Source organism: Tachysurus fulvidraco, chromosome 2, assembly GCF_022655615.1.
Source record: "Tachysurus fulvidraco isolate hzauxx_2018 chromosome 2, HZAU_PFXX_2.0, whole genome shotgun sequence".
NCBI classification, from domain to species: Eukaryota; Metazoa; Chordata; class Actinopteri; order Siluriformes; family Bagridae; genus Tachysurus; species Tachysurus fulvidraco.
In genome coordinates this window covers 7,356,147-7,367,326 of record NC_062519.1, presented here as the reverse complement: position 1 = coordinate 7,367,326, position 11,180 = coordinate 7,356,147, and the positions used below count along the sequence as shown (strand labels likewise).

Genomic DNA, 11,180 nt, shown 5'->3' with positions numbered 1-11,180 from the left:
TCCAGATGTATAACATTGTATTGTTGTATATAATCATATAAAATGTCTGCTTTTTTGTTTAAAAAAGCATCTCACAATGAAAATTATGTTGCAACTTCATCAAATAAATTGTAAAAATCCCATATTTTAAAAATTGTACAAATTCAACGTAAATCCATTTTAATTCCAGGATGAATTGTACACTAGAAAATGTGGAAGGGTTTAAGTGCATGAGCATAAAAGTCATTCCCGGTATCAAATCTAAGAGCAAATACTAGCATGGACTGGTGTGTGTGTGTGTGTGTGTGTGTGTGTGTGTGTGTGTGTGTGTGTGTGTGTGCTAATTACATAAATTTGTGCAATACTCAGTGCTTGACAAGGTGTGTAAGTTTGTAGATGTAAGAAATGAATTGCCTTCTTGTACAAACAGAACCCAATATTCATACTCTGTCAAATAAAGAATAGTGTGTCATGTCAGAGCTTTGTTCAGAAATCAAACAGCCCCTTTATTAGGTTTCAATTTATCCAGAACACTGCAATAGGAGTCCTCTTATGCATTGCTTTTTTCCACTCTTTCAGTTAGGGTATTAGTGGGCAAAAAAGAATGACTTGAACACTGGGGTGGTGGTGGTGGTGGGGGCACCAACCATGTGAGAGAGCCAATTCTAGGGCTGTACTTGGCTTGGCAATGGCAAACATATTTTGAATCTTACGTAACCAGCCCACATTTACTCAGCCTTTGGCTTGATAGTGGAAAAATACAGTGTTTAATGAAAGCTTTATGAAGGGCATGTTCTTTTCTACAGTAAGGTGGCTGCTATGGAAAGACTACAAAGGTGTACATTATACACAATGGTGAAAAGTTTGACCTTCATCCAGTATAATTTCTTTTTTATGCCACTGGACAAGAAGTGGCTCTTTGTTTTCGGTGCAAACAAGAAGACTCTGTAAGTGTTGGACAAGGTCATTCACACTTCCTGTTCTACTTCAATCACAGTTCTGTTAAAAAAAAACAAAAAAAAAAAACTTTAGCACAGGTCATTGTTTATCTTTTACTGAAAACCTGTCACATCTATTGAACATACAGTCCAAGGTTCAGAGTGTTTTGAATGGCATGTAGAGCAGTTCCCGAATCGGTTTCAGGGCGTAACTGCCAGGTGAGTGTGCTGTCACAGTTCCATTGTGGTCTTGCTGTGCTCTCGGCTGTGTGTCACAGAAGCTGAACGTGAATGGCAGTCGAGAGATTGACCAACACCAGGCTGAGTTAATGGATTTCTACTAATAACAAGCTCCAGTTTATCTCCAGCTTCTGTGATAAGAGGCACAGCTAAGCAGCAGTCAAAATCTCGTGTCCTCACATGATTGACCTGGGAATCACAGCAATTATTTTACTTAATGCATAGCACAGCAAAAACCATTTAATTCCTTTATATTTACATTTAATGTTGTAGAACTTCCTGTTATCACATATTAGTCGGCACACTGATATTAATTATATATTTTTTTATGCAGTAAGATAAAGTAAGTTAAATCATGTCAGCTCATTTCCCACCTTTAACGTGACAAAGCAACAAACAAAATTTAGGAATAAATCCCCTTGCAGATCTGGAACATTTTTTATAAGGAAGAATCGAATAAAAATAACAAATCATGCTGTGCCAAGTTGGTACCTCTGGTAACTCTGGTAACAAAAAAAAAACCCACTGGGTGCGGTATATTCAACAAAAGCTACTGTATGCTAACTAAGTATTTGTAAAGAAGTGTACACATTGTTCTTTTTTCTTTGAAGCGTTTATATTTGTATTGTGCTTCACTTTTGTTCGTTGCTACAGTATATCAGATTAAACATAGAAAAAGACCTGACCATATTTTAATGGTTTAATATGTAGTCTTTGTGATAGACCTTGAAATGTGCAATATTAATGTGATGTATCAAAGTAATTTCCACTGAAACAGGAAGTCAGGGTGGGATATATCAAATATATCCTTTGAACGTTTTATAAATAGCCAGTAGTGCTTAGCATACCTCATAACCCAAGAGAAGCTATACTTGACAGTTACTATAATGGACATGAACCCAAGCTATAACATGATATAATAATTGTTATGTAAAATATTTACGTCTACCAGAGACAATGCCTCTGCATTGTAAAGGGTAGGAACAGCTGTTTCTGCAAGTTGAAGGTAGCTTTCAAAAAAAAAAAAAATCCCATTCCCTTTACAATGAATAAATTCAAGCCATTTTATTCTTCAAGAACTTGTAATTGAAAAACTGAATAACCCATTTCCCTCACTCAACACAGCAACATTATTGGTCATATTTATAATTTTGTGGGTGGGACAAATCAGATTCTAGAAAGCATATGCCTGGAGAGAAAAAAACTAATGATAAGCTGAAGTCCAGAATGATGCCATCAAATCTGTTCATCTGTATTGGTATAGAAAGACTGTACATTATGGAATATACTGTATCTTCTAAATGAAATTTTGCCATTGTTTTGAAACACACTAGGTTGTAGATAAGCATATTCACAATAAAAGACCTTGAAACATTCATTTAAATTTTTTGCAATGCTTTAGTATAACAAAAAAAAAACCGGAAGATTTAGCAGGGATGAGTAAACTTTTTATCTCCAGTGTACATTATAGTCAGTAGAAACTGTGGTTATAGTGCTCTCTTTAAATCACTTTAAGACAAAACTGCAGCTTTTCTTTTTCTGAGCAGCTGCAAATCAAGCCATCCATGTCAGAAATGTACAGGTTTACCACTTTACAAATGTTACCAGGAACTGAACAATGGAGAGCTTTTCCATATTACTAACTTCACCTAAACAGATTATGTGTAGTGTCAGAGCCACTGTTATAGAAAATGAATCAAATCTGTACTCTGAAAATATCGAGCTTCTGACTAATCGTATTTGAGAGGTATCTGTGGATCAGTACCAGAAGTGCATGTTTAAAGCTTTGTGCTTCTTGTCTCATTAAGACAGAATATTTCCATGTCTAATTCTGATATGCTGTTTCCTGCTGAAGGCAAACCAGATTTCAGTAGGAGCCAGTAGCACCCCAGCCTCTTTGGACACATCCCTGTGTCTATTCTTTCTACAAATGTCTAAGAGTATATTAAAGAGTATGCAATAAACAATGTGACTTGTGAGCAAATAAAAGACCATGCTGCTGAGAGAAGCAGTGATATGAAGGAGGTGTGAGCACCTGGAGGATCCTGTCATACGGCCTGAGTCCTGCACGGTCTGCTGGACCCTCGGGCCGGATCATGTTTACATAGACACCTTTCTCCAAGAAACCATCTGACACACTGAAGCCAAAATCATCTCTTTCTGGATCCTTAATAACTGTCACCTGAAAAAGGTCAGACGAATTAATTTTAGACACACGCACAACACTACAAAATGCAATTTTTTTTAGGTTATGCTTTTACAATCACCAGTTTACTATCTCAGCAATGCAACTTATCTGTTTAGTGCTTTAAATACACGTGTGTCTGTCGATTTCCGTTCTCCCTCCCTTTCTCAATTCCTTTCTTCCTTTCTTTTTTCCTCCCAAGCCAACATTTCCTTTCTTTTTTCTCCCAAACCAAGCATTTTATTTTCTTTTTTCTACCAAACAAAACTTCAATTCCATTCTTTCTTCCATCCTTCCTTCTATTTTCTTCCTACGTTCTATTTCACTGTAAACCAGTGTGACCCTGAACAGGCAGTCCCTAAAGATTAAAGAATTAACACTTTAAATGAATGGTGTACTGTATGTATTTATATGCATATATGTACATGTACTTCTTAGGAACACATTATCTGCTCATTGCTAATCATGTATTCAACTACATTTAGATCCTTATTCAGTAGTCTGCACTGTTGTGTATTGGTTCCGCACCTTGTGCAGTTCTAGTGGAGTGGGAGACAGGATCTCTTGCATCTCCTCCTTGATCCTCCGTGATTCCCAGGTCTTCTCTGACATGCGTAGTGTGCTCTTGCTCTTGGCATCATTGCGAGGATGCGAGCTCTTTCTGAGAGGGCTGATGTTGGCCTGGCTCCCTGATTCACTCTGAGACTTGGTGCTCTCTACTCCCAAACTCACAGTGCTGCCAGTCATTATTGAGGCCTAAGTGAGAGGATAAGAGCCAAACAGTGATTACTGTTAAATCAGCTCATCAACTTTCAATAGGGAGCTCTGTATGGAACTCTGATTGGCTGCCAAGTGTTGATTTAAAAATGATCTAATGCAATTTAATAAAACAAAGTTAGCTGGAAAGCTATGAAGATGTCATTTAATAGCTTTTCAGAAGCACCATTCCACTCCCTTCCCTGGAAATTATTAACATATTGCATTTTTTTTATCACGATTTGAAGAAATTCTTATTCAAAACCTGCTTAATGACTATTTTACTTTGGTTTGGTTTGAGCAAAATTGTGATGGATTAATTGCCACAGTTTAGATCCAGTTATAAAGATTAGCACATTCTTTAGCTGTGGATCAGAACAGAAACAACCTGGGGATCTTTATTTCCAGTATAATATATTCATATTTACAATAACATGAATAATAATTAGATCAAGTGGCCTCTCATCAAGCATTTCAAGATGATAACTAACATTTATAGCCAGCTTATCAACCTAATGTTGAACATAAACACCAGTAGCGACCAATACATTATGAACTTGTAGTACAGAAGCACTAAAAACACTGAAAATATTAGCTATTTAGCTATAATTATTCTTAACTATTAGCTATTCTTTTAGCATAACAACTGAAATTCTTTGTTCAGATACAGCTGCACTTCCTGTTTGGTGACTTCACTGTCAGATTCATTTGCCCATTATAGGAAAACCTTTTGGAGTATTCAAAATTCTTTTGACAGTTTTTTCCAGGTTGGAATGAAGATGATGCATGTTGTTTTCTGCTAGATGATGATGTCAATTGGACATAATTTGTAGGAGAAATAGTGAAAAAACTGTTTGCTGGCAGAAACTCTTATTAGGCAGAAATTGGTATCATAGTGTTATTGGTCTTGAAGTCTTTAATATTCCCTAATAAACACAACAGATGCAAATGTTTAGGGTTGGATTAACAGCTTGCTACTACTAGTTAGTGTTGCCTTTATCAGGCATGTCAAGATGATAAATATAACCATCTTACCCCTTATCAATCTAATGTTAATCATAAACCCCAGTAGCTATCAATCATTTATTAAATGAGTACTGAAGCACTGAAAATATTTTAACTCTTCATGTTCATTTAGTTTAAGAATTGGAATTAAAGCTGCAAGCAGAATTTTCACAAGGACCAAGTACTCAGACTCACTGAGCCACACATTCACAGGAAAAACCACAAGAAAGAAGACCCATAACTTCATGTTGGGTATGAACACACACAGGGTTGGAAATCTCTACCAGTTGGAGGAAAGATCTAGTAGAATAAATGGGCATTAAGGTTGTATTGCTTGCTTACATTACAGCACTGGTACTTTTTACTGTTTGTGTTTTCTACAAAATTTCATAATGCTATCATTAGTTTGTTAGCATGGGGTTTTTCTGCATCACATGGCAACATGCAAGACTCCAGGTGGGAACTATTTTCCTAGATGGTGAAAAAATATGAAAATATTTAGTCATATTGTGTCAGAAATATCAGTTACTTGTTACCTGCAGCACTCAGCCTTATCCAAATCAGAACCATGCAGATTTTCAACTCTTTGCTTTGGAAATATTGCTTAATTAATGCTGACGTTTATGGTTTGTTAATGTAAAATAATGCAGTAGTTAAGTGGTTAGTTAACAGAAGCTGAATGGAAAGTGTTGCCAATGATCCATAGATTTGTATAGTTATATTAGTCTCATACAGTCATGGGTAAATCATCATGGGGAGACATTCAAGGCAGTCATCTTAGACCTGGCAGATGTTCAGAATAGTTTAGTAGTCTATACAATACAGAATCAGTCTGATGTATATATAGAGGCTCCTGGTTATTAATTTAGGGATTTGTTTTCTGCTCCAGCTCCATGAGGAGCAACAACAATGTTATTAATAATTAGTGCTAACTGATATCATATAGTATAATAAACATAGTAAATCCATCTCTCTTCATTTCTGAAAACACTTTAATGAGTTTCGAGTGGTATAACTCAGTTTTTACTTTTGCTCCATAACGTGGATGAAGTCTAAATATATTCAAATAAGGGAAGTTTTATTACAAATTGGGAGGAGGAAGGCTTTTCCTGCTTTGTTTGTATTCATCATTTGTTTGCTCCAATTACACCTTCCACAATAAAAGTCTGCATTTGTTTCCACAGACTATTCAAATCCCTGAGAGTTACCTAAGGACTTTCAGAGGAAACTGTAAAGTATTTCAAATAGTTTTAGTCTATTTTTAGTCTAGTAATTTAAAAAGATTGCACACATTTTTCTCCCCTGAAGAATATTCAAAAAGTACAAAATAAAGAAAATCATGAATTCCTAGAGACTGTAACTCTAACCCTACAGAAACCTGGCACTGAAGAAGCTGAAATATTTCAAACTGAAATATAACTTAAAATATATTTTCCTTTCTATAACTATGTACTATGTAGTCAAAAAATGCATTTTGTTGCAAGGCAGCTTTACAGGATATACTAAATTCATTCATTCATTCATTCATTCATTTTCTACCGCTTATCCGAACTTCTCGGGTCACGGGGAGCCTGTGTCTATCTCAGGTGTCATCGGGCATCAAGGCAGGATACACCCTGGACGGAGTGACAAACCATCGCAGGGCACACACACACACTCTCATTCACTCACGCAATCACACACTACGGGCAATTTTCCAGAGATGCCAATCAACCTACCATGCATGTCTTTGGACCGGGGGAGGAAACTAGAGTACTCGGAGGAAACCCCCGGGTCACGGGAAGAACAGGCAAACTCTGCACACACAAGGCAGAGGTGGGAATCGAACCCCCAACCCTGGAGGTGTGAGGCAAACATGCTAACCACTAAGCTACCGTGCCCCCTATATACTAAATTATACAATTTAATTCAAATACATTTCTAATGATTAAGTCAGAGGAAAAGTTAACAAAGAAAAACACACTGAGACGACATGAGAAAAAAAACATTGATGAACCTGACTGAAAAGGAAACATACAGACTGAGCAAGGTTATGAAAGGCAATGCAATACAGGAGCAACAAAAACATGACAGAAACCAGAACTTAAATAATGATGCAAAACAAAGTGAAACACGGAGCAGGAGTGAGTGATTAGTGTGACACATGGCAAGAAAACAGGGATGGGCAATGTAGTCAATTGCTGATTTGTGTAATCATGACAGTCACTAAGATACTTTCCAGCCTTTAGTGGATGCAACTTTCTTTTAAATGCAAATTGTTATTTCTAGAACTTAATGGGATGTACTATCAGTTTGAACCTTAGGTATGTCTTAGTGTTTTCCAAGTTCTTCATGGCTTCTTCCCATATCCAAAAAAACATGCCAAAATCTTGACTTGATATGAATGAGTGTTTGATAATAGGGTGTTTTTTATGATAGCTGCAGCTGCTAATTACAATCTTTTACAGTACTTAAGTTCAGTGAACAGTTGATAACTTTAACAAAAGAAACTTCATAAAAAATATAATGAATTTCCTGGATACATAATTTTACTTTTTGACCATATATTATAGTTATTATAAATTATTTATAATCATACTATTCTGTGTCACCCAGAAGGCTCGCTTTTGAGTTTGGTTCTTGTCAATGTTCTTCCTATATTTTCGTTCGTCTATCATCTATGGCTTGCTCATTATGGACTAATTAATCAATTTAAATCGTTTATTCTGAATATATATATATATTCAGAATATATATATATATATATATATATATATATATATATATATATATATATATATATATATATATATATACATATATATATACACACACACACACACACACAGAATAAACAATTTAAATTATATATATAAAATTCTTGGCTAAACCCTTACATTAGTTTAATGCCTCCCCTCCTCCTTCCTCTCATTTTTAGTCCTTTTATTCCACTATTAAAGCTGCTTTTTATCATTTACATTTAACATAGAAACACATTAGTTCATCTTTTACTTTTATTATTCGTTATTTCCTTTATCATTAATTATGTTTACCTTCTGCTCTATGTTTATGTTCTGTAAAGCTGCTTTGAGACAATGTCTATTGTAAAAAGTGCTATACAAATAAACTTGAATTGAATTGAATTGAATCACTTCATCATGCCTCACCTTTTTTCTCTCTTTGAAAAAAAAAAAAAAAACAGCGTGTCATATTACTGAGAAACCCAAAATTGCAAAGTCCTCTGTCCTGAAGACTTTCTCATGGCTGAAACCCAAGTTCCCAGTGTGACCGCTTCCTTTCCAGACCTGCCTGATCCATCTTGACGCCCTACCCCTGGTTGGAGTCTCGTCACTTGATGGTACACTCTGCTGGCATAGATCTACATAGACAGCCTGTGACCTGTGGCTTTACTGAAGATTGAACCATTTGGAGGCTATCACACCGTCTTTGAGCTCTCATTGTGTCGGTCAGTTTTGTGCTCAGGTTTTCGTCAGAGAACATTTGAAGACTTTGGCAGGAGGAATTAGTGTTAAATCTTTAATTAACTTAGAAATTACCCAGACCTTCTAGTTTCACAGGAGCTCTTGTTTGCACAATTCCACATGACTATAAATCATTATAGAAAGGACATTATTTACACTGACATTATCATGTCCAGTATAGAAATGAAGGGGTAAATTTTAGAGATATTTGGTAACATAATTTTTAACTATACAATTTTAATTCTGTTTCTAATGCCTCTGTAAAGCTGCTTTGAGACAATGTCAATTGTTTAAAGTGCTATACAAATAAACTGAAAACTTACGGTTACAAAATGCTTAGGCTAAAGATGTCTTCTATAAATGTTAAACAAATCTGTGGGTGATAACGTTTGATGAAACCCATACTTTCTCCCAAACAGACTAAACATAAAAAGCAACCTGTTTACAAAAGAAAAAAAATTAAATGTTAGAAAATGACAGGAAAGTTTTCTATAAAGATATTTTTGGTGTTTGGGTTCAACAATGAACAAACACTGTGTGAATACTCTTTACCTTTACTCTTTGAAGTGAGCAATGACTGTGAAAGTTTATGATGTGATACTCAATCAGACAGGCAAATGAACAGGCCTGTGACAAATAAAAGTGAAGGAATTTCTTACACCTACTTGCTATTCCATATCATGCATAAGACAAATTTATTTCCTAATATTTATTGCATACCAATTCCTTAACGTGACTATTATTACTTGTGTTACGCTTCTTAGAAACATCTTCGTTCTATCATTCTGGGCCAAGCCATGACTGTCTTAGAGCTCGAGTGTCATGACTGAATTTAGAGCTCGAGTGTCGAAATACTCTCACAAACAGTTCATCTCTCTCCAGTTTACCTCAATCTCACGAAGGAGTTCTGACTGCCCACACGTCTCCAAGTCCTCCAGAGCCTGGCACCAGAAGTTGTCCTCGTGGTCCAGCATGATGCCATCAGCAGGAGTCTGGCTGGCAAATCTGCAGCAGTGATTAGTCATGAATTAGGACTTGGCATACTCAGATAGAATGACACTATTCTTAGCAAGGCAGGAGTTGCAAGGCAGCCTGGGAGGGAGGAACGATGGAGGACAAGGGGCGAGTATGAGAGTAACAGGAATATTCCTATGAGCTTTGGTATTCAGTGGTGGCTGAAAAGGTCAGAAAAATCTATGTGGATTAAAGAAAGGAAAGTTAATGGTCATAAATTATTGCATAATTAACAACTACTTCATTCAGTACATTTCCATCATTTTCCAAAGCAGTGGCAGGCCAATGCTTATGACTCTGGGTTACTGGACAGAGGTTCAGGGATTTATACCACAGCATGTCTGACCATATGCTCTGACCCCAGCCTCTTTCCTGAGATATCTGGAAAAAAAATTATGTAGGTTTTATTTGCAAAGCCAAATGCATATTTAAAAGTAAATAAATAATAATAATAATTGCAAGGATTTGTGAATGTACTGTAATGTACAGATGAAAATAAAAATATTATTATTATTATTATTATTATTATTATTATTATTATTATTATTATTATTATTATTTATTAGAATGTTCCTTAATTCTGTATTTGTGCCATAGCAAATAGAGCATTGCCTTTACAGCATGTGGCAGACGGAGCATACAAAATGGCTAAGTCCTTATCACTGAATCCATTGAGTACTTGTTCATTATGTCCAGACTAAGCATACCATGAATCTAAAACTGTTGGGAGGAAATATAGCACACAGATAAACACGTTTTAAACAAACAAATTCAAAAAAAAGATTTTGATTGTAATAAAAAAGCAAACCAAGTAAATTTTTTCGAAAGCTTTTATCTGACCTGTGATGCTGCTTGAAGTACCATTATTTTTCATAATGTACTATAAGCAATATACAGTAAAAAAGATATGTATGTTGTAGGTAAATGTTAGCGGTGTCGCTTTTTAATCCAAATATGTAGTCATGTCTCCAGAATTTAAGTCATCAGTGTCCTGAAGTTTAGTGAGCCTGGGCCTGAGCAGTGCCTGTACATGATACACACGGGATATGTAATCCTTTCTGTAAAATCTTAATTAACCCCCACGTAATCTCCAATAAAAATAAATAAAATAAAATAAACACTTACACTAGATCATACACCTCTGCACTGTTTCTCTTCTAGCTCTAATTGGCGATCTTGAATGGCTGCAATAATTGTACTGTCCTCTGCTTGATATATCGCATTGCTTTTATTTCCTCAGTTGTAAGTAACACACATTTACAGCTTTACAGCAGGGGTGTCAAACTCAGGTGTAATTATATTTGGCCCGCTAATGCTCCGCTAATACTACAAATCCCAGAATGCCTTGCTACTGTATTGATGAGTAGTCACGAACAGCATGTGCCCTTCATTCTCTGTTGACAGTCGTTAACAACCATGTTACAGTCACATCGGGCAAGTTAATTCCACCCTCCACAAAAATGGCCAAACGAAAGATGGACAATAGGAGCTTTCAAGACTGGTGGGAGGCAGATTATCTGTTCACGAATATAAAGGACAGACCAGTTTGTCTTGTGTGCTAACGGAGCTAACGTGTCTGTAATGAAAGAATATAACATAAGA

The 11,180-nt window shown here is 35.9% G+C and overlaps 1 protein-coding gene across 8 annotated transcripts in view; it reads right to left on the bottom strand.

Moving 5' to 3' along the window:
- Positions 1–727: 727 nt before the first annotated feature.
- The window catches only part of grip2b (glutamate receptor interacting protein 2b), a 173,141-nt gene continuing 162,688 nt past the window's right edge, over positions 728–11,180 (bottom strand). For all 8 annotated transcript variants that reach the window (XM_047810651.1, XM_047810652.1, XM_027140814.2 and 5 more), the window contains exons 21-24: positions 9,452–9,569; positions 3,871–4,098; positions 3,193–3,339; positions 728–1,346 (exon numbers count right to left, since the gene is read on the bottom strand). In XM_047810651.1, coding sequence (XP_047666607.1) covers positions 1,149–1,346; positions 3,193–3,339; positions 3,871–4,098; positions 9,452–9,569 — 691 coding nt within the window. In that variant the 3' untranslated portion in view covers positions 728–1,148. The remainder of the gene's footprint in view (positions 1,347–3,192; positions 3,340–3,870; positions 4,099–9,451; positions 9,570–11,180) is intronic.